The sequence below is a fragment of the Natrix helvetica genome (assembly GCF_964273705.1).
Source record: "Natrix helvetica genome assembly, chromosome: 6".
NCBI lineage: Eukaryota > Metazoa > Chordata > Lepidosauria > Squamata > Natricidae > Natrix > Natrix helvetica.
In genome coordinates this window covers 77,711,637-77,733,850 of record NC_138553.1, presented here as the reverse complement: position 1 = coordinate 77,733,850, position 22,214 = coordinate 77,711,637, and the positions used below count along the sequence as shown (strand labels likewise).

At 44.7% G+C, this 22,214-nt stretch overlaps 1 protein-coding gene across 2 annotated transcripts in view; it reads right to left on the bottom strand.

Moving 5' to 3' along the window:
* Positions 1 to 1,545: 1,545 nt before the first annotated feature.
* VWF (von Willebrand factor) overlaps positions 1,546 to 22,214 on the bottom strand; it is a 173,055-nt gene continuing 152,386 nt past the window's right edge. For both annotated transcript variants that reach the window (XM_081957932.1, XM_081957933.1), the window contains 5 exons: positions 17,989 to 18,087; positions 10,934 to 11,062; positions 10,426 to 10,465; positions 4,764 to 4,861; positions 1,546 to 2,159 (listed from right to left, as the gene is read on the bottom strand). In XM_081957932.1, coding sequence (XP_081814058.1) covers positions 1,971 to 2,159; positions 4,764 to 4,861; positions 10,426 to 10,465; positions 10,934 to 11,062; positions 17,989 to 18,087 — 555 coding nt within the window. In that variant the 3' untranslated portion in view covers positions 1,546 to 1,970. The remainder of the gene's footprint in view (positions 2,160 to 4,763; positions 4,862 to 10,425; positions 10,466 to 10,933; positions 11,063 to 17,988; positions 18,088 to 22,214) is intronic.

Below are 22,214 nucleotides of genomic sequence, written 5' to 3'. Positions count from 1 at the left end.
AGTGGCTGTGGGTAGTTTTGCAGCCCAGGTATCTTTGGTCTACATCAGAGGGAAACAGTCCAGACACAACTGGATGGAAACTGTCACTGAAATGGATTAAAAGCAACATGGTTGTGGACAACTCCTGCCGAAAAGATTAGACAGAAAATTTGCCTACATATGAATCCAATATGCAGAGCCTGTTCGCTCCCTTCCCCCTTGGATTGAAACTCCCACTGAGAGTAAACCTAGACATTTTCCACCCACAAATGTGCTCATGTAGTAAAAATGGATGCCAAATATCCGAGCATCCAACCATTCCAGGCTGCTTGCGACAAATAAATCACAGCAATTCATTATTCACAAACAAGTCATTGGGACAAACAACTAGCATCGATTAAAAGCAAATAGAAATTAAACTGGCATTGACGGTCATAAAACCAAAATGAGATTAAGTTTGGAAAATGCCAGCAGCCCAATGAAATAAAATTTTAGACGTCAAATGTACAGTGGGAAAACCCCCGCCTTGGCTACCCACTGAAGAGCATGCAATTTGGGCTGTGCCCTGACCTAGGAGGAGCACAAAGGTGGAAGTTGCTACCAGGATGAACAGGGCAAGCAGATGGTGTCCTATAGGTCAGGATTATCCAAGATTGGTGACTTTACGACTTCCTCTTCCTTCTCCTCTTCCTCCTACTCTCTCCCTCCTCCTCCTCATCACTTCCCCTTTTTCTTCCTCTTCCTCCTCCATCTTCTCCTCTCCTTCTCCTCTTCCTTCTCCTCCTCTTCTTTTCTTCTTCCTCTTCCATCTTCTCTTCCTCCTCCTCCTTCTCCTTTTTCCTCATCCTCCTCCTCCTTTTTCCTCCTCCTCCTCTTCCTCCTCCTCCTCCTCCTTCTTCTCTTTCTCCTCTTCTTCTTCCTCCTCTTCCTCCTCCCTCCTCCCCTTCTCCTCATCTGTTCCTCTTCTTCTTCCTCCTCTTCCTTCTCCTCTTCCTCCCTCCCTTCTTCTTCCTCCTCTTCTCCTCTTCCTCCTCCAACTTCTCCTCTCCTTCTCCTCTTCCTCCTCCTCCTCCTGTTCTTTTCTTCTTCCTCTTCCATCGTCTCTTCCTCCCTCCTCCTCCTTTTTTCCTCCTCCTCCTCCTCCTCCTCCTCCTCCTCCTCCTCCTCCTCCTCCTCCTCATCTTTTCCTTCTCCTCCACCTTCTCCTCTTCTTCCTCCTCCTCCCCCTTCTCCTCATCTGTTCCTCTTCTTCCTCCTCCCTCTTCCTCTCTTCCTCCTCATCTCTTCCTCCTTTTTCCTCCTCTTCCTCCTCCACCTTCTTCCTGCTCCTCTTCCTTCTCCTCCACTTCCTGCTCATCTTCTTCCTTGTCTCTTCCTCCTCTTTCTCTTCCTCCTATTTTGTGTTTAGCAAATGAATCAGATATTTGCCTCATCTCCTTCTGCAAACTGCCCTATTATTCATCCCTGATTCGCAACTCCCTAGTCAGAATTCAGATAGGAAAATCCAATGGGCTCACACTGTAAGCCTTTTTTTTAGGGGGGGGGGAAGCTTTTGAGAGACTCAGCTTTTAATCCAATGTTTTATTGAAGCTTGTAACAGAAGCCGAATAACTCTGATTCGAAAGGTGAGCCAGAGTTAGACATTCATCCTAAAAGTAACTACTGAAATGGGAAAAAAAATAACTATATGCTGAAAACCTTGTATCAGTTCATCGCATGGATAGAAGTCCTTTGATGGGAACATCCATCCTCAGCACGACTCCAAATGATTTGAATTCTTTGGGCTTTTTCAAAACATGGCACCCCTGGAACAATCCAAAGTGAAACATCCAAAACATGCAGTTTCTTCCTTGGCTGCTTACATGGCTTTGATTAGACCAGTATCAAAATCCTCTCAATCCCCCCACCCCCCAAAAAAACTATAGTCAGATTGTACATGTTCTGGCATCTGGAGAAAAAGCTTGACATGCATCCCCTCTCTATTGGGGGATTTACGGTTGGCATTTCCGTGAGAGACATTCACACTCTCTGGCATTAAACACTTGGTGATGAACCAGAGAGCCGTTGGCGCAACGCAAGGGGACGTGCATGGCATCGGTTGCGGTAGCTGAGCAGCAGGTGCAGATGTCTTCAATGTGGTTCAGGGTTATGTTGTAAATGGCTTTGCTTGTACACTTGCCCTGAAAGAGAAAAGGCCAAAGGGTTGGAACTTAAAATCCCAATTTCACTGTGTAAACTGCTGGAAGGATGTGAAAATTGAGATGTGGACAGACTGTGCCAAGCTGATGGAAGGAATAGGGTGGCAGAGCTAAGGAGGAGGAGGAGGAAGGAGGAGGCAGAGGAAGGATGAGAAGAAGAAGAAGAGAAGAAGAAGAAGAAGAAGAAGAAGAAGAAAAGAAGAAGAAGAAGAAGAAGAAGAAGAAGAAGAAGAAGAAGCAGCAGCAGCAGGAAGCAGAAGAGGAGGAGGAGGAGGAGGAAAGAGGAGGAGGAGGGAGGAGGGAGGGGAGGGGGATTGGGAAGGAGGAGGAGGAGGAAAGGAAGAAGAAGAAGAAGAAGAAGAAGAAGAAGAAGAAGAAGAAGAGGAGGAGGAGGAGGAGGAGGAGGAGGAGGAGGAGGAGGAGGAGGAAGAGGAGGAGGAGGAGGAGGAGGAGGAGGAGACGAGAAGAAGAAGGAGGAGGAGGAGGAGGAGGAGGAGGAGGAGGAGGAGGAGGAGACGAGAAGAAGAGGAGGAGGAGGAGGAGGAGGAGGAGGAGGAGGAAGAAAAGGAAGAGGAGGAGGAGGAGAAGGAGGAGGAGGAGGAGGAGGAGGAGGAGGAGGAGGAGAAATAGGAGGAAAGAGAAAGGGGAGGAGGAGGAGGAGGAGGAGAAAGGAGGAGAAGGCTTTGCATGTAAAATATTGCTGTTTGGGGGGGGGGGAGTTTTTCTACACAAGTGGTCCTTGGCTTACAATTGATCACTTACAGTGGTGGGATTCAAAAATTTTTACTACTGATTATGATATATGACATTTTTGCAAAAAGCCAACACTTATTTCTGGGTTTTGGTACAAATGCTGCAATGAGTTTATTTAATGACTGCAGCAAAAAAAAAAAAAGTCTGTAAAAATCAGGTGGGCCACGTGATGTCCACATTGTGAGTGCATCAACTTACAACCCTCATGGTACAGGCTGCATAAGTCGAGGAGTGCCTACACAAATGCATATAGGCTGTGTCAACTGGCACATTATTACAAAGCAGGCAAAGAATAGAGAAGGAATCAAACGGGGGTAAAAACAAGAGAAGTAGTGATTTATCAAATGGTATATTTCAGGGAAGATGATGGATGATGTCCTACCACTCAACACAGAGGTAACTGGTGATCAAACAGCCTATTAACAATCATTTTCTAACTACATCCCCTTCCCTCCTTCCAGACATTCATAATCATCCATGACTTAATTTATTAATCTGCTACAAAAAAATTGGCTGGTTGGACTGACCAATTGTAGGATTTCATACAGGTAGTCTTTGACTTACAACAGTTCATTTAGTGACTGGCCAAAATTACAACAGCACTGAAAAAAGTGACATTGTTGTGGCCCGCCAGTGGCCAGCAGAGCTGGTGGCCGACTCAGACACTGTTGAGGTTGGGGAGGAACCTGGGCCAGTCCTGGAGTCTGGGGAAGGCTCTGATGAGGGCTCTGTGTCGGAGGCAGAGATAGGGACAGGACTGTCTGAACAGTTATCAGCTGCCTTCAGAGTCAGAGATCAGTGGGGCAGAAGAACAGCTGGAGCCTGTTCCCAATGTGTTCATGCACAGAGCTGCCAGGAGAAGGGAACAGCTAAGGAACAAGGGTCAACTCGGGAGTAAAGCAACAAGTAGATGGTGAATGGCCCCTCCCATAGGGAATAAAAGAGGAGCGAAAGGGGAGTGGAGTTTGCAGGAGACAATTAGTTCAATTCATTAGGGTGAAGATCTGTTCCTGATTTCTTGCCAAGTATTGTCTGCTACAGCGTGGAGTTTAGAAGATATCGGCCTGGCAGCTCTCCAAGCCTGATAAAGGTCGGTAGTTGTGAAATCTCTTGAAAGAGAGTTGCCAGGACTTTGCTAGAGAGGAATTCACTTTACACTGAATAAAAGGGGTTTTATTGGGATGAGGAGTTGGCTTCATGCTTTTGGGAAGCCTAGGTCAGAAGACTTATGACCATTTTTCACATTTATAACTGTTGATGCATCCCCGTGGTCAGGCAATCAAAATCCAGAAGTTTGATAACTGGCAGGTATTTATGACAGTTGCAGTGTCCCAGGGTTATGCGATCCCCTTTGACAACCGACTGTCAATGAGGAAGTCCAACTCACTTAACAACCGCCTTACTAACTTAACAACTGCAGTCATTCGGTTAACAACGGCCGGCAAAAAATGTCATAAAATCTGGCAAAACTCAATCGTCTTGGGCTCAGTTTCGATCGTACGTTGAGGACTTTCTACTGTTTTAGCATTAACCTGAACCAGATTTAACGGTTGGTATTCTACCGGTTCGGACTGGTTCATCCAAACCGGTAGCAGGAATCGCGGGGGGGGGGCACTCACTCGCCCCGACTCCACAGCATCCCATTTAGGCGCGTGTGAGCGAAGTGTGAGAGAGAGCATGTGCACTCACACTCGCGAATTGGCAGGGAAGGTAAGTGAATGCCACCCCTGATCTGAGCCATAATTTACTGCTCTGTGCAATTAGACACAAGCTCTTTGCAGTACGGAAAACAAAACAAAAAAACCCTCTCCTTTGCTCTCGTAGGCTCCTTACCTCGCAGTAATGGAGATTCAGCTGGTTTTCGTTCACACAGTTGTCTACTTTCACAAATTCTAGCCTGCCTGTGCTCAGCCTGCATTCTGGCTCGACACCTAAAACGCAAGGGGAAATATTAGTTGTGCGAAATTCACAAGCGGGTGGATTATCGGTCAGCAGCAATCGGCTTACAGCTTTTCAATATCGTCACGACTCCTTTAAGAATTACGAGGATGACATTAGCTTTAGCAAATGCAGTGGGCTGGCAACTGGTCAGTGGTGGGATTCAATTGAAGAACCAGGACTAGGCCTCCCATGACAGCCAACCTGACCCTGGGTGAATCGGTTGTTAAATTACCCACCCAACCACCCACCCCAGGTTTCAAAGTGGATCCTGGGCCCTGCGCTGCAATGGAGAAATGGGTAACAGAGTGGTTGCCACAAGGGGAGGAGGAGGAGGAGAAGAAAGAGGTAAAGTGCCTTTCTCCCTTGCCCGTTTTTTCATTGCAGCGCAGGGCCCAGGATCCACTTTGATAGCGGGGTGGTGAATAATTTATCAATCGGTTCGCTTGAATCAGTGCGAACTGGCTGAATCTCACCACTGGAACCGGGCCACGCAAGCAGGGGCCTGCTTGAAAATAGGCCCTGGCCCGGTAGTGGGCTTCAGCCAGGGGGTTGGAGACCCCTGGACTAATGCATCACCTTTAAACTTTTAAAAATTGCTCATACACAGAGGAAAAGATGTTATTATGTTCTTCCTTCAGCCATGACACCTTATTGGTCTGCCTTTGAGCTGATAAACAGCTTTTGTTATTAGAAAGAGATGCACCCTGCAACTCACCTCATTCCTTTCAGTTGCTGTCTTCTTGAAGGGCATCCAGGAAAAAGAATCTCACCTCCACACAAATATTTACTTTCGATATTTACAATACAATACAATAGCAGAGTTGGAAGGGACCTTGGAGGTCTTCTAGTCCAACCCCCTGCCTAGGCAGGAAACCCTCTACTGTTTCAGGCAAATGGCTATCCAACATCTTCTTAAAGAGTGTTGGGGCATTCACAACTTCTGGAGGCAAGCTGTTCCACTGATTAATTGTTCTCATGGTCAGGAAATTCCTCCTTAGTTCTAAGTTGCTTCTCTCCTTTGTTAGTTTCCACCCATTGCTTCTTCAGGTGCCTCAGGTGCCTTGGAGAATAGCTTGACTCCCTCTTCTTTGTGGCATCCCCTGAGATATTGGAAGACTGCTATCATGTCTCCCCTAGTCCTTCTTTTCATTAAACTAGACATACCCAGTTCCTGCAACCGTTCTTCATATGTCTTAGCCTCCAGTCCCCTAATCATCTTTGTTGCTCTTCTCTGCACTCTTCCTAGAGTCTCCACATCTTTTCTACATCGTGGCGACCAAAACTGGATGCAGTATTCTAAGTGTGGCCTTACCAAGGCATTATAAACTTCACGTGATCTTGATTCTATCCCTCTGTTTATGCAGCCTAGAACTGTGTTGGCTTTTTTGGCAGCTGCTGCACACGGCTGGCTCATATTTAAATGGTTGTCCACTAGGACTCCAATTTAAACCCATCTCTTTTCATCAGGGTGTTTTGTAAGTGGCAATCAAAACAAACCAGACCAGCATTTTTTTGCCTTTTTAGAAGCAAGCCTCTTTAAGCAACTGATTTTGCATACTATTCTTCCTCCCCAACCCCAGCCTAGTCCAGCCTGTCTGTTCACAAGTGCTGTTTGACTGTCACTTCCGATATCAGTACTTGAAGGGCTGTCATAGAGTTAACGAAGAGGAGGACTAGGGGTGACAAGATAGCACTCTTCCAGGACTTGATGGGCTATCAAACAGAAGAAGAGTTGACTCATTCTCCAAAGCACCCGAGGGCAGGACTAAAAGTAACAGGTGAAGATCTGTTCTTCACCTTGCAGGATTTGGGTTTGGCTAGTTTAGAGAAAAGAAGGATTAGCAGTGTTCCAGTATTTGAGCGGTTGCTACAAAGAGGAGAGGTTGACTTATTCTTCAAAGCACCCGAGGACAGGACAAGAAAAAAAATGGATGAAAACTAAGCAAGAACAGAAGCAACCTGGAATTCAGGAGAAACTTCTTAACAGTGAGGACAATTAACCAGTGTATAAAGCTTGCCTCCAGAAATTGTGGATGCTTCATCACTGGAGGTTTTTAAGAAGAGATTGGACAGAACTTTGTCTGAAATGGCATAGAGTTTCCTGCTTGAACAGGGGGTCGGACTAGAAGACTTCCAAGGTCCATTTCAGCTCTATTCTGAGGGATGGATGGATTGATCATCAAGGAGAGATCCAACTTAGAACTAAGGAGAAAATTCTTAACAGTGAGAACAAATAGTGGAATGGCTTGCTATTGGGGATGCTTCATCACTGGATTTTTCAAGAAGAAATTGGACAGCCATCCAAGAAGATTGATGATACCTTCCAATCCCATTATTCTATATTCTAAGTATGAGGCTAAACTGGCTACAACATGTCACTGGTGTCAACTTGCAAAGCATCCCTGGCCTACTCTTGAGTTGCCCTAGGGAAGGGGGATGGGAATACAAATTTTGTGGCTACAGCAAGGGAGCACTTCAGTCAAAACAAAAGCACATTCCAGCCATCCCTCTCTCAAGGCCATCACTGTGGTTACCCACAGTGGCCGGAAGGGAGTGATCTCTACAACCCGCAAAATTGCTTCGTTGGAGAATGTGACAGATGACACACCTTGGGGGGGGGGGGAACAGGGTCAAAGCCAGGGCATAAATTACATGGGGTCAGAGCTGGCTTCACTTGGAAACGTGCCAACATGAAGCTCCTAATAAATAACTGGATTTATTTTGAAACTTGGCTCGAGGCTCATGATTTAATTAGAGCATCGGTCAGAACCATAGGTGGGTTGTTCCCTGTTTGGCCAGGTTTGGGCAAACTGGTAGTAGCAGCGGCAGGAGGCTCTGCCCCCTTCCACCCGCACGCTTTACTAGCAGTAGTAAACCAGTTAGGAATCTACAAATGGTCGGAACCCTGATAACTGGGAGGTACATGTTTTGGAATCATGGCTTGAGATGATGGCCTGATGACAGAACATGGGTTGTTTCAATCAAAGACTAGTAAAAATGCCTTTGGCCATAGTAAGGCAGGCTTGGCTACGATAGTGCTGAACCAAATCATATAGAAGGATTGGAAGGAGTTCAGATTTTTAAAAAACCCGCATGTTTCGAACTGCAGAAAGTGGAAGCTTTGTTGAAATGAGACTTTTCAACGAAAAATTAAAATCCAATACTGGTTATAAAGTTCAAAGCTCTCTTGGGCACGCTAAAGATTAGAATATGGAAACTACCACCGAATTACTGATAAGTGGAGATATAATGGAGACCAGGTGGGAAGACTCCCAAGGCTGCAATACGGGAATTAAATGAAACGATTTGTTCAAACAAGAACAGAAACAGGCAAAAGTGAGGAGTTGAACAATATGTTTAAAATATCCAAGCCCTGGAGAAGGACAATTTGATGAAGGAAATACAAGGAAAGGAAGAGTCAGAATATTATTTACTTTGGGAAAAATGGTACAAATGCCTAGACGATAGAAACAAGAAATAAGAAATTGGGAAATGTAAAATTAAGGTATAGCAGAACAATTAGGATATAGAGATAAGATAGGGGGTAGGAAAGATAAGTTAAGATATATTAACGTAAGAAAAGTATATACAATACAATATAGGTAATATAATAGTCTGATGCAAATGGCTAAATATTAATAATTAAGGAATTGTACGCAGAAAGGAGTAAGAAACAAGATGACCACAAATGTAAAATTGAAATGTATAGGAGGGGAAACAATAACTGTAAAGATTCATCGATATGTAACTGCTGTAAGATGGAACATTTAGTTCCTGTGTTGTTTTAAGTTATGGGTTTGTCTTTGTTGGTCTGTTTTAAGTGTTTAAAATAATTTTGTTTTCATAAAAATAAATAAGTAAATAAATTGTCCAAGCCCGGCTCAGAAACCCAAATGCAGGGGCTGAACAGGCTTGTCAAAGAAACCAAATGGAACAAATAATAATAATAATCAGGTAAGAACAAGTACAAGTACAATGGATGAAAGGCCCTTCACGACACTCAGAAAATGAGATAGGAAATGATGGATTAGCAACGTGTGCAGCTGTAAACATTTCTCTTAATTCTCCCATTCCCCTCTTTTCCTGGATCACATGGAACCTCATTTACAAATATATGAGCAGATCAGATTCTGTGTAACCAGTGACAATTCTTTCAAATTCTTTTCATCTACTTTGATGAAAAAAAGGACCAGGGGAGACATGATAGCAGTCTTCCAATATCTCAGGGGCTGCCACAAAGAAGGGGGAGTCATGCTATTCTCCAAAGCATCCGAGGGTAGGACAAGAAGCAATGGGTGGAAACTAATCAAGGAGAGAAGCAACTTAGAACCAAGGAGGAAATTTCCTGACAGTGAGAACAATTAATCAGTGGAACAACTTTGCCTCCTGAAGTTGTGAACACTGGAAGTTTTTAAGAAGAGATTGAACAACTATTTGTCTGAAGTGGTGTAGGGTTTCCTGCCTGAGCAGGGGGTTGGACTAGAAGATCTCCAAGGTCCCTTCCAAATCTGTCATTCTATTCTATTCTATTCTATTCTATTCTATTCTATCTTTCCTTAAGCATCTCCATACTTTAATTCTCGCAGGCAAGATTAAAAAGCCTTGTTAATTAAATTAATCAGAGAGCACGGTTCAAGGCTTAAAGGCTTGAAGTGAGCTGGAATGCGATAATATCTGGATAAGCAACCACGAGAATTATCTTGGAGTTGACTTGGCTTTGGTTACAGCAATTACTGGGCCAAGGTTGGGATGCCTCCTGGACAGACCATCTTTTATTTATTGACAGATGAACTCCACAAAAGGAGGGACGAGGGAGGCAGAGCAGAGGGCGATGAGCTGCCTGACATGTTGACCTTGTCACAAGGGATGGTTCTCAGTGCTAAACAAATTCCGTAATTATCTACCATACCATTTGGCAACTCAAGCTTTTATTGAAAGGTAGAAGTAAAGGTTCCCCTTGCACCAATGTGCTAGTCGTTCCTGACTCCAGGGGGCCATACAAACATTATTCCTTACGTATTAGATGCAAACACTATTCCTTACGTATTAGATGCAAACACTATTCCTTACGTATTAGATGCAAACACTATTCCTTACACATTAGATGCAAACACTATTCCTTACGTATTAGATGCAAACACTATTCCTTACGTATTAGATGCAAACACTATTCCTTACGTATTAGATGCAAACACTATTCCTTACGGATTAGATGCAAACACTATTCCTTACGCATTAGATGCAAACACTATTCCTTACGTATTAGATGCAAACACTATTCCTTACATATTAGATGCAAACACTATTCCTTACGTATTAGATGCAAACACTATTCCTTACGTATTTGTAGGCAATGCTCTTAATTTCAAAAGGGGAAAGCTTGCGTTATGCCATTGCCACAGGCATTTTGTCCTTCTGGCATCCTTGTGGCTAGGGCCCCACAGACATGATCCAGTAACATTATTTTCACACTTCTCTTTTCATATTGCAGCCGCACACCTGTTCATAAATATGTGGCAATCTTGTAGGAGAGGAAGCAAGTTTTGGTACTTACATGTTTCACAGCAGGTGTTGCCAACTTTTTTCACTTTACCCTAGAGAAGAAGACAGCCACACATCATTTAAGACAAATAGACATGGGGCTACTCAAAGGGTGTTCATCCCAAATTGCATAGCTAGAAGACTGTAGAGATTCTTTGAAATCCCTCCTTTGAGTAGTTTGGGAGTAGGAATGGATTTCCCGGGGGAAAATTGCAGACTACAGGAACCATTTGCACTGCTCAGGTGGCCTCAACGACCCTCTAAAAGGATGCAAATGACCAGCTGTCTGCAAGGAATATCAATCCTTCCATTCCCCACCCTCCTGTCAGAGCTGAAGAAGCTTCTGGGATGACAAGCGAAACGTCTTCAAAAGAAAAAAAACAAGGAAGTCCAGCTGCCTCCTGAAAAAGCATCTTAGGGACTCTTTCGCTTATGATGCTCCATAAAGCACAAATTGAACACATTGCTACAACAAATACCATTTTAAAAAACGTCCAAGAAGAGGTGGATTCTATACTCACCCCTTCAGCTAAGCATTTCTTGGAATCAAATGGAGGGCACCCGGTGATCTTCCTCTCCCAAATAAAATCTCCTTTGCGATTCACCTTGCAAAAATGATTGTCGCACCCATCTTGGACTGTTTCATTCGGCTGTAAAAGAAGCACTCGTTTGTTTGTTTGTTACAGTGAGATTGTAATAGACCAAAGGCACCATGGAAAAGCTCAGCCGACAAATTTGCACAAAGTTGAAACGGTTACTCACTTGGTGGGTTTGTGGAACAGATAGTTCTGACTTAGGCTTCCCCAGCAGCACGAAGATGAGCCCTCATCCCTATAAAACCCCTTTTATTTAATTTACAGTGATTTCCTCTCCAGCAAAGTCCAGGCCAATGGTTTTTCATCAGATTTCACAATTACCGACCTTTATCAAGCATGGAGAGTGGCCAGGCTGATATCTTTCAGATGCCGCAATACTTGGCAAGAATGCAGGAATGAACTAATTGTTTCCTGCAAACTCCACTCCCCTTTTGCTCCTTTTTTATTCCCTATGGGAGGGGCCATTCACCGTCCACCTGTGGCTTTACTCCCAAGTCAGCCCTTGTTTCTTAGCTGTTCTTTTTGCCTGGCAACTCTGCACGTGTGCACACTGGGAACAGGCTCCAGCTGTTCGTCTGCCCCACTGATCTCCGACTCTGAAGGCAGCTGATAACTGGCATACAGCTCTGGCCCCCTCTCTGCCTCCAACACAGAGCCACTCCAGGGGAAACATCCTGCAAAATCTCCATTCCCACCACACTCCATGGAAAATATACTGCAAAATCTCCATTCCCTCCCCACTCCAGGGGAAGGATACAGCAAAATCTCCATTCCCTCCCCACTCCAGGGGAAGGATACTGTAAAATCTCCATTCCCTCCCCACTCCAGGGGAAGGATATTGTAAAATCTCCATTCCCTCCCCACTCCAGGGGAAGGATACGGTAAAATCTCCACTACCATTCCACTCCAGGGGAAGGATGCTGCAAAATGGGGCCAGCCAGAGGTGGTATTTGCCAGTTCTCCGAACTGCTCAAAATTTCCGCTACTGATTCTCCAGAACCTGTCAGAACCTGCTGAATTTCACCCCTGGATCAAGCCCTACCAGCAGGAGCACTATCTGAGAATTTAAGGGCAGCAGAAGATCAAGTGGCTCTCCCAGACGGTGGACTTAATGTGTCAGGAGAAATAGAACTCCATCAAGAAGCTCCATTCCCTATATTAATATTGCACCACCTTGTTCTGCTTTTCAGCTTGTTTTCTCTTATCAAGCCTGTTGTTGATCTTACGTAGCGTTCAAAGTTTTAGTTTCCTTGGCGTTTGAGCGATGCTGTCCAGCCCCTACAGATGGCACGCACAAAAGAGCGAGAACAAAGTGGATTGCTGGAAAGAATCTTGAACGCCAGTCAGGGGTAAAAAGCATAATCTTGAAATCTATAAAAGTTCCCAGGCAGATTTAAGAGCCAGCTAATTAAATCGGAGTCTCTTGAAAATGCTTCCTTCCCACGGCCTTCACTTCTAGGTCAACTATCTGCGCCATGCCTGACGGTTTAGAGCAGAGAATTTTCCCCCCCCATTTCAGAATCCTCTTTTCCCGCACGGTAAAATAAAATAAAATTTAAAAGAGGAGCCGAAATCTCCAGAAAAGTGAATTATTGCACCATAAAGTAGAGTGTGAAAACATCAGCATCTCTCGTACATTTTAGTCATTTCACAAGATTCCAGCTGCGGCCATCGCAAAAGAGGTTGATGAGGTCACATATTCTGTGGCCGGATGCCCTCATAAAATAGAAGAAAGTGGGTTTTTTAAAAAAAAACAATCTACATTTTTCTATTATCGGGAAAGTGTGCCTTCTTTTTATGATCTGGTCCATCAATACATTTATCTCCTCCAACGCCTTTCTCTAAAGGGCCGCAGTTGACATGAATATGAAGGACTACTGCTCCTGTTTCCACAAAAATAAGATCTTTTGAGCGCATGCGCTAAAGTAAGCCCTCCCCCCAAAATAAGCCCTCCCCTAAAATATTTAAATGCATGCACAGTCGGTCCCTACTATTTCCTGAATGGGGAAAGGAGAAGCATGCCCCACATGCCCCTGCTATCCATGCGGAACAGCCTCGCAGAGGCCACCCCAGTGGTGGGTTTCAAATTTTTTTAGAACCTCTTCTGTAGGTATGGCCTGCTTTGTGGGAGTGGCTTGCCGGCCATGTGACTGGGTGGGAGTGGCTTGCCATCCATGTGACCAGATGAGAGTGGCTTGCCAGCCATGTGACTGGGTGGGCATGGCCAACTTGTAAAATGTGGTGGAACTCACTTAACAACGTTCTTGCTTAGCAACCAAAATGTTGGCTCAGGAACTCTGGCATTGAAGCATGCAAGTCTTAAAGCTGTCAAGTTACAAGAGCCTTGCACCCCTAATCCTTTAGAAAACAAAACCCCAGGGGTGTTCAGACTTGACAGCTTTAAGACTTGTGGACTTCAACTCCCAGAATTCCTCCTCCAGTCATGTTGGCTCAGGAACTCTGGCACTGAAGTGTGCAAGTCTTAAAGCTGTCAAGTTACAAGACCCTTGCACCCCTAACCCTTTAGAAAAAACCCTAGGGGTGTTCAAACTTGACAGCTTTAAGACTTGTGGACTTCAACTCCCAGAATTCCCTCTCTCGCTCTTCATCTTGATGATGTGCGGATGGACGGGGGGAGGGAGCTGGAACCGGTTCTAAACGGCTCTGTAGATTTGTGGAACCTCTTCTATAGAAGAGGTTAGAACTGGCAGGAACCCACCCCTGGGCCATTCCCACAAATCCTAGCTACCGCGTTCCTTCTCTTAGTGGCGGCCGCAAAAAGAGCAGCAGGCCCAGCGACGCTAGGGCCGGCAAGAGTGTGCCGGAAACAGAGACAGAATTTCCGGCCCTCTCTGGATCAGCTGATTTGCAACAGGGGTGGGTTGCTGTTACCTTCGCTACCGGTACGCTGCTCGTGATCCTTTCGTGCACACACCGGAAGTGCGCTGTGCACGTGCCCAACAATTGCTGTGCATGCATGCGCATTCCACCAGCCCTGTGACACCCAGCTGCTCATCATAGGTAGCGCAGGCGCCGCAGGCTGTGTGTGTGTGCGCAATTGGCCCGGTTGCCTTAAAATCAGCTATGGAACGCGGGCAGGCGGGTGGGCCAAATGAGCCACTGTACCGGTACGGTGACCGCTGCTCCCTACTACTACTGGTACGGCTGTACCGGGCCAAACCACCCAGAACCCACCACTGATCTGCATGCCATGGACCGAGGTTAAGGGGCCTCCTGCACTTCAAAAATAATAAGACTTCCTCGAAAATAAGGCCAAGCGCTTATTTCGTGGGGAGGGGGGGGTGTTTCAAAAGAAAATAAGACCCTGTCTAATTTTTGGGGAAAGACAGTATTCCTTCTGTCTCTCTAGGTTGCGCTCTCCTTTGCACAAAAGTGGAAAAATAACCCTGTTTTTCAATTTCTTCTACATATTTGTCTAGGAAAAGAAAATACTAGGTGCTCTCTCTGGAGGATCTCAAGAGGAAATTTAGTTTTTTTTTTCCGTTTGAGGCAGGCCTCTCAGGGGAAGAGGCTGTGGAAACGCTGTTCTGTGTGAAGTTCAGGAAACAGCAAATATTTGTTATATAAGTTGACTATTTTATGCACGGAAATGGAAGGAGGCTTCAATCCCCACAATGGACGAATGGTTACAGAAGCAGATGGAGCTAGGAGAGATGGATAAATTGACTGCTTTGGTCAAAGGAGAAAAATTACACACACACAAGTACTTTTGTTTCTATTTGGAAGCGGGGGGGATGAAAATTTCAATTTTGGGTTTTACTGATTCGGTAGATCTGTTGTTTTAGAAATGGCTTTAATAGTTTACACAATAGTTTAGGCTATTAGGTAAAAGTAAAAGTTGAGAGTTGATGTTACCATCTTATTCCTCAGCACCCTACCTTCCAAAGGGAGTTGGAAGACAATGCCTTCCCCCCCCCCCCCCCATTTTCCCTTCTCTACACTTTTCTCTTCCCTTTTCCCTCCCGTATTCTTCCTATTCTTTGCTTTGGCATTTTTGTATTTTATACTAATAAACAAATAAAAAGGATTGGCATATCGGGGAGGGGGGACGACTCAAAAATTGACATTGAAAAGGTCTAGACCAGTGGTTCTCAACCTGTGGGTTGGGACCCGCTTGGGGGTCGAACGACCCTTTCACAGGGGTCGCCTAAGACCATTGGAAAACACAAATTTTCGATGGCTTTAGGAACCGAGACACCAATTTTATGGTTGGGGGTCACCACAACATGAGGAACTGTATTAAAGGGTCGCGGCATTGGGAAGGTTGAGAATCACTGCTATAGACCAATGTTGGTGAACCATTTCAGCACTCAGTGCGCGGGAAATAGGAAGAGAAGTTGCCCGATGTGCATGCCTGGAAGATGCTCTTCTGGTTTCTGGCGTGGACACGTGCACTGGCCAGCTGTTCTTTTTCTGTGTATGCACGCCAAAAACCAAAAAACCAGGGGACTGGTGCACATGCGTGTACCGGAAACCAGAACATCATCTTCCCAGCACACGCATGAGCACTGAGTGGCTGTTCCTCCTGTTTCCGGTGCTGCCATGTGCATGAAGACCAGCTGGCCGGTGCGCCAGAGCCTGGAAGAGCAACGGGCAATGGCTCACATGCCCAGAGATACGGCTCTGTGTGCTACTTCCAGCACATGTGCCAGTGGTGAGTTGCAGGCAGTATGCACCTGTACGGGCGTACCGGAGCCTGCCCGGAGTGCCAGGTACCATTCCGGTACGGTGCTCCAGAGGGCACACCTGCCTGCCCAAGTTCCTTCCCTGTCTTTAAAATCTTCGGGGCTTCCGCGCACGGCAAGTACAGTGCCTGCGCAATGCTCCGCCGAGCAGCTGGAGCATCACGGAGGCTCGTGGAGGCGTCGCTGGATGGTAAGACACATGCGCATGGGCTGCAAACATCCATGTGGATGCTGGCCGGCCTGTTCGAACCGTACCAGTTGGAATGAGATTCGGAACCCACCACTGAGGTGTGCCATAGGTTCACCATCACAGGTCTACACAGCATGGTATGTTTCAAGGGTGATAGACACCAGCCTTCCTTTCTTCCAGTTGTTCTGCAGATAACTTGTGAATTCAAGAACTCCCAGGTACAACAGCTAATAAAAAGCCACTAGTTTATGTGGTGTCGGAAAAAAAATGCTGCACAGTTAGTCTTCGACTTATGACTTCAATTGAGCCCCCCTTTTCTGCTGTCAAGTGAGTTGTTTGTTAGGTGAAGTTCTGCCCCATTTTATGACCTTCCTTGCCACAGTTGTTAAGCGAAGCACGGCAGTTGTGTAATGAGTAACAATGTTGTTAAGTGAATCGGGCTTCCCCCCCAAAAAGGATCACATGACCTCGGGACACTGCGACCATCATAAATACGAACCAGTTGCCAGGTGTCCAAGTTTTAATCATGTGACCAGGTGGTGCTACAATGGCCGTGTGGAAAATGATCATAAGTTGCTTCTTTCAGTCCCGTTGTAAGTCCGACACAGTCTCTAAACCAAAGGTTGTAAGTCAAGGACTATCTGGAGTTTATTTTCCTTTTATCTTGAGTTTCAAATGAGGGGAAACCTCCTTGAGGGTTTTTATCGATAGCAAATATTCTGAAGACTGTTGAGAAGATCATAATCTTCAGAAGACCTCTAAGCCAAGAGCAGTCGCATAACATGGTGAGAAGTGTCTTTGCACGATTGTTGAGGAGGGAGATAAACTACAGGGCGCAGAGGTGGTGTTCAGCCGGTTCGGGCTGGTTCAGGTGAATCGGTAGCAGAAATTTTGAGTAGTTTGGAGAACCGGCAAATGCCACCTTTGGTTGGCCCCACCCTCCCTGTCAGGGGAAGATTTTTCACCCTGAACTAGATGAGGCTTAGACCGCGGCTTTTTCCAAACAGCATATCTTCAAGGAGTGAAAAATAAAATAAAATCCCGGAAACATGTTCTAATTAAAAAAACAAACTTTTAATACAAAAATAATAAAATAGAAAATAAAACAAATCTATCTAATTGCTACATTTTGGCAAGAAGCAGTTTGTCTCCCAGCTTCTTGGCAGATGGACAAAGATCAAAAGGAAAGAAGTCTCTGGAATGTGTGATGTATATAAACATGTTAAGCATGCGCAATAAATCATTGCTGATAAAGCTTATGACCTGCGCAGTAATTCATCAGTAATTACAATACAATACAATACAATAGTAGAGTTGGAAGGGACCTTGGAGGTCTTCTAGTCCAACCCCCTGCCTAGGCAGGAAACCCTATACCGTTTCAGACAAATAGCTATCCAACATCTTCTTAAAGACTTCCAGTGTTTGGGCATTCACAACTTCTGGAGGCAATTTCTGTTCCACTGATTAATTGTTCTCACTGTCAGTTATTCAGTTCAGTTCGGCTAGCAAACATTTAACGCAGTGACACTCCCGCCTCCATCATTTTTTCTCTGCTGGTCTCCATGCTGATATCTGTGACCACCTCATATGTTGCAGAACTGTTTCCCAAACCCCCAGGCATGTCCTATAGTCCCTTGTTTTTTTAGCTCAGCTGATTCGAGCAGCAGAACGGATTGTTGCGCCTAAGCTGAGCTAAAAAACACAGCTCAGTTCACCAGCGCTGACACCGAGGCAGAGCTGGGTTTCTACCGGTTAGGACTGGTTCAGCCAAGTAAGTAGTAACTCAGCCGGACATGTCCCCGAACCGGTTCTATCAGTGGCACCATAGGCACTTGTGCGCATGCACAGTAGCAATTGTTTTACTACTGCGCATCCCGCAAAGCATGCATGAGCCCGCAGCGCACCCAAGCAAACCAGCAGTAACACAAGCCCAAAACCACCCCTGCACTGAGGGCGGCCTTTGAATGCCGTGTGAGCGGGCCCATGAAGCGCTCTCTCATAGAACCGCTAGGAAAAGATTAGGCATCCCACCACTGGCAGGGTGAATATATATACATTGGAAAATAGATGTTGAAACGACTGACCTTCAGATACAAAATGGTTCCATCCCTCAGCTGTATGTCGCACCGAGTTGGCAAACATTTCCCGCAGCAGGAACCAGAGGCTTTCTCCATCTGGTAATTCTGCAAACGCAAGGGTAACACCTTAAAAGTCAATTTTAAGCATTGAGAAACGCATTGCATTTAACCTCAGAATAACAGAGTTGGGAGGGACCTTGGGGGTCTTCTAGTCCAACCCTCCTGCTCAAACAGGAGATCACATTCTCATTCAGCCTTTCTCTTGTTCTGTATTGTTTTGCAGATCTTTCCGAATAAAACATTCATATTTTCTTAAACAAATTCAAGATTTTGTTTACCACCGTTTCAAAGTTATAGTTGTCTTGCTTTCATTTTCCTTTAATATTACACATTGCAAAATCTGAAAAAAATGCAGACAATTGACGGATAATGATATCAGCTTTCTTCTTGTTTGGTATTGCTTTGCAGATCTTACCGAATGAACATTCATATATACATATTTGATAAATTCAATATTTTGTTTATGGCAGTTTCAGAGTTATAGACGTCTTGCTTGCGTTTTCCCTTAATATCACACTTTGCAAAATCGGGGGAGGGGAATGCGACTATCGACAGACAACAATATTCCCGTTTTCGTGTTAGGGAAATGCAGACGAGTCAAGTTTGCTTTGAAAAGTAAATCTGAGGAATTAAGTGTAATTACAGTCTCTTTTCTCCCAGCCAGGTTTCCTCACACGCAATCTGCCACTCAGCCAGCAGGTCCTTAAGGAGAGTGACAGAGTTTCACGTCAATGGCACAGCTCCCGTGGGGACCTCTGATCCCCACTGAAGACATCCCACGTCCTCTTTCTTGACAACTAGTTAATGCAGATAATAATCAGTGTAGGATCCTCTGTGCCAAAACACTTTTGCAATGATGGCACTGATTTTTTCGTTGTCCTCTATAAACATGTAATAAGCTTTTGGAGGAGAGCAAAGTTTTATCCCCCTGTCCTCCTTCTCTTTTCATCCAGACATTTGGACTTAGGAAGTAAGGAGTGTTTGAATCAAAGGATCTTCCCTCGCATCCAATTGTATCTCTTAATAACTGCTTCTGAGATGTTACAATAACAAAACAGAAAAATAAAGGTCAAGATTTCTCCGTTCAGTCATGTCTGACGCTACAGGGTAGTAGTCTTCATCTCCGTTTCCTAGCTGAGGGAGCCATTATTGTCCAAAGATGTTTCCGTGGTCAATGAGGCCAGAATGACTGTACAGCGAGGCGCATAGAATGATGTCACCTTCCCACCAAAGTGGTTCCTATTTATCTACTTGCATTTGCATGCTTTTGAACTGCTAGGTTGGCAGGAGGTGAGGCAAGGAACGGGAGCTCACCCCACCATGTGGTGCTTGGGTCTCGAACCACCAACCTTTCAGTTTAGCACAGGTGGCCAAATTGACGGCTTTGATCAAAGAATATATATATATATATATATATATATATATATATATATATATATATATAGAGAGAGAGAGAGAGAGAGAGAGAGAGAGAGAGAGAGAGAGAGAGAGAGAGAGAGAGAGAGAGAGAGAGAGAGAGAGAGAGAGAGAGAGAGAGAGAGAGAGAGAGAGAGAGATGTTTTTGTAGATTTTCACGGGTGTAGGTATGCTGGTCTTGTTGTACACCACAGATAAAATCAGCAAAATTCTTCACAAATACAATATCAAGACAGCCTTCAAAACTGACCAAAAAATCGCCAACATCTTAAGAAACCCCAAAGACAAAATCCAGCTAGAAAACCAAGGAATCTACGAAATAGCATGCAAAATCTGCCCTGAAACATACATAGGAGAAACAAACAAGAGAATAAATTCACACATCACAGAACACAAGAACGCAGTAAGAAAAAAAGAAAAAACCTCCTCCCTTTTCCAGCACCTTAAAGCTACAGGACATGAAATTAATTTTGAAGGAACCAAGTTAATCTCCAAAACAGAACACTTCAACAAGAGAATAATTATGAAGCTATCGAAATAGAGAAACACCCCCACAATATGAATAAACGTGACAATACCTCCCACCTACCAGACATCTGGAAACCAGCCCTAGTCAACAAACGAGCCCCACCCACCACCCAGGCCGTTACAACACGAAACAACAATGGACACACAGCCAGCACCAATCAGCACCAATCTACCAATCATGATACAAGCACACAACCAATCATTCCACTTGCTGAAACAAAGCCAGCACTCCACACCACACCCTCCACCAAGATTTATAGAAAGATGGCAGCTCCGATCACACTTTAAGCCCAAAACCCAGCCTGAAGGTGGCGAGTGAGACCTCGCTGAAACGTTACCAAGACAATCTCAATCTTACATGGGAAAAGACCCGAATACAACAAAACCAGCACACACACACACAGACACACACACACAGACACACAGACACACACACACAGACACACACACGGACACACAGACAGACAGACATATACATATATACGGACACACAGACAGATACATACATACATACATACATACATACATACATACATACATACATACATATATATATATATATAGTTTCTGCCTGGAAACCAATACTGGATTTTGTGCTTGAGGTGGGGGGGGGGGCGGGGAAATGAAAGTTTGATTTTGGGTTTTGCTGATTAATAGATTTGTTGTTAGAGAAATGGATAGTTTATATTATTATGTAAAAGTTAAAAGTCGAGGTTTGATGCTATTGTCTTATTCTGCTGCACCAAAGGGATTTGGAAGTCAATGCTTTTTGTTTCTTTTCCCCCTTTGCTCCATACTTTCCCTTCCCTTTTTCCTCCCTTATTTTTCTACTACTTTCTTTTGCATTTTCGTATTTAATATTATAAAATAATAAATAAAAAATAGGTAAAGAGAACTGCCAACCTTTAAGTTGACAAGCCCAGGGTCTTAACCACTAGGCCACCATGCCCCTTAACAACAAAGTGGCTATATTCTCTCCTCATTTGCCCAACTTGGAAAAGACAGTGTGGTGCAGTGCTAAGAACATTGGGGAGATCCAGTTTTAAATCTCACTGGTCTCCCAGCTTAAACCAGGAATGGAATAAATGCAGGATTAAGTGACAAAGTTCCATGAGATCTGAAAAGTAAACAGCACAAATAGGGATGGTTTTTATCATTTTTCTTCTTGTTCTTTTTTTAAAACCTAAAACAGCTGCAAAATCCTATGTTTATTCAGAAACGGGGGGGGGGCAGGTCCTTGGCAAAACTAATTTAATTAATGGCATTATCAAATTAAAAGCTTGATTTCTTTCCATCATTCATGACATCATCGGGGACATTACAAAGTTTGCGGTCAACCTTCATGCTCATTTTATTTGAACATCAAGGACATGTGTGCAATGTTAACTTTTATGTCCCTTTCTGTCAAATACTTTGGATTAAGTCTTGCAAGAAAATAGCAGTCAAATGACACTAGGATATAAAACTGGAGCAGGTCCTCTCTGCTTTGCATCTAAAATTATGATGCTATTTGTTTTTTGATGGGGTCCATGAGTGCCAACAAAAGCAAGCAAACTTTGGATCCAGGCTTGTTTAGAAAGAAGACTTTGCAACAGGTGGGGACCTTGAAAGCAGCTCTCTTGGGGTCTTTAAAGCAGCTGCAGCTTTCACCCAATGTCTGGGGCTTTGGGAAACAGTTCTGCCACATATGAGGTGGTCGCAGATATCAGCATGGAGACCATCAGAGAAAAAATGCAGCAGCTGGGATGACTCAAGGAGATCTGCTCTCCTGGGTTGCCTTACGCCTCTTTGGAACAGCTCACTCTGAATATCACTTACTACTACATTGGTATAGGTCAGTTCATGACTGGCAGAGACGTGGCAACTGGGTCAGCCAGTGAGGGCTGTTTGGAAACTGAAACAATATTTGCTGTGTGAGCAACAAGGAGACAGCAAGGAGCCTGAGCGTGGCTTAGTTCATCTGTACTATAGCTCTGAGTCTGTACAAAACAGGGGTAGGTTCCTACCAGCATTGGTACCGGTTTGCTTTGTGCGTGCGTTGCTCGGGAATGTGCAGTTCACTGTAAATTGTTCTGTGCATGCACAAATACCATGAAAAGCTAATAAAAACATGCCAGCAATAGCAGCGGATATTGGGGAACTGGTTCAGGGGCGTGGCCAGCCTGAGTCACTGCCGGTTCTGCAACCCCAGCCAAATTACCACTACCGGTTCGCCCAAAGAATAGAAA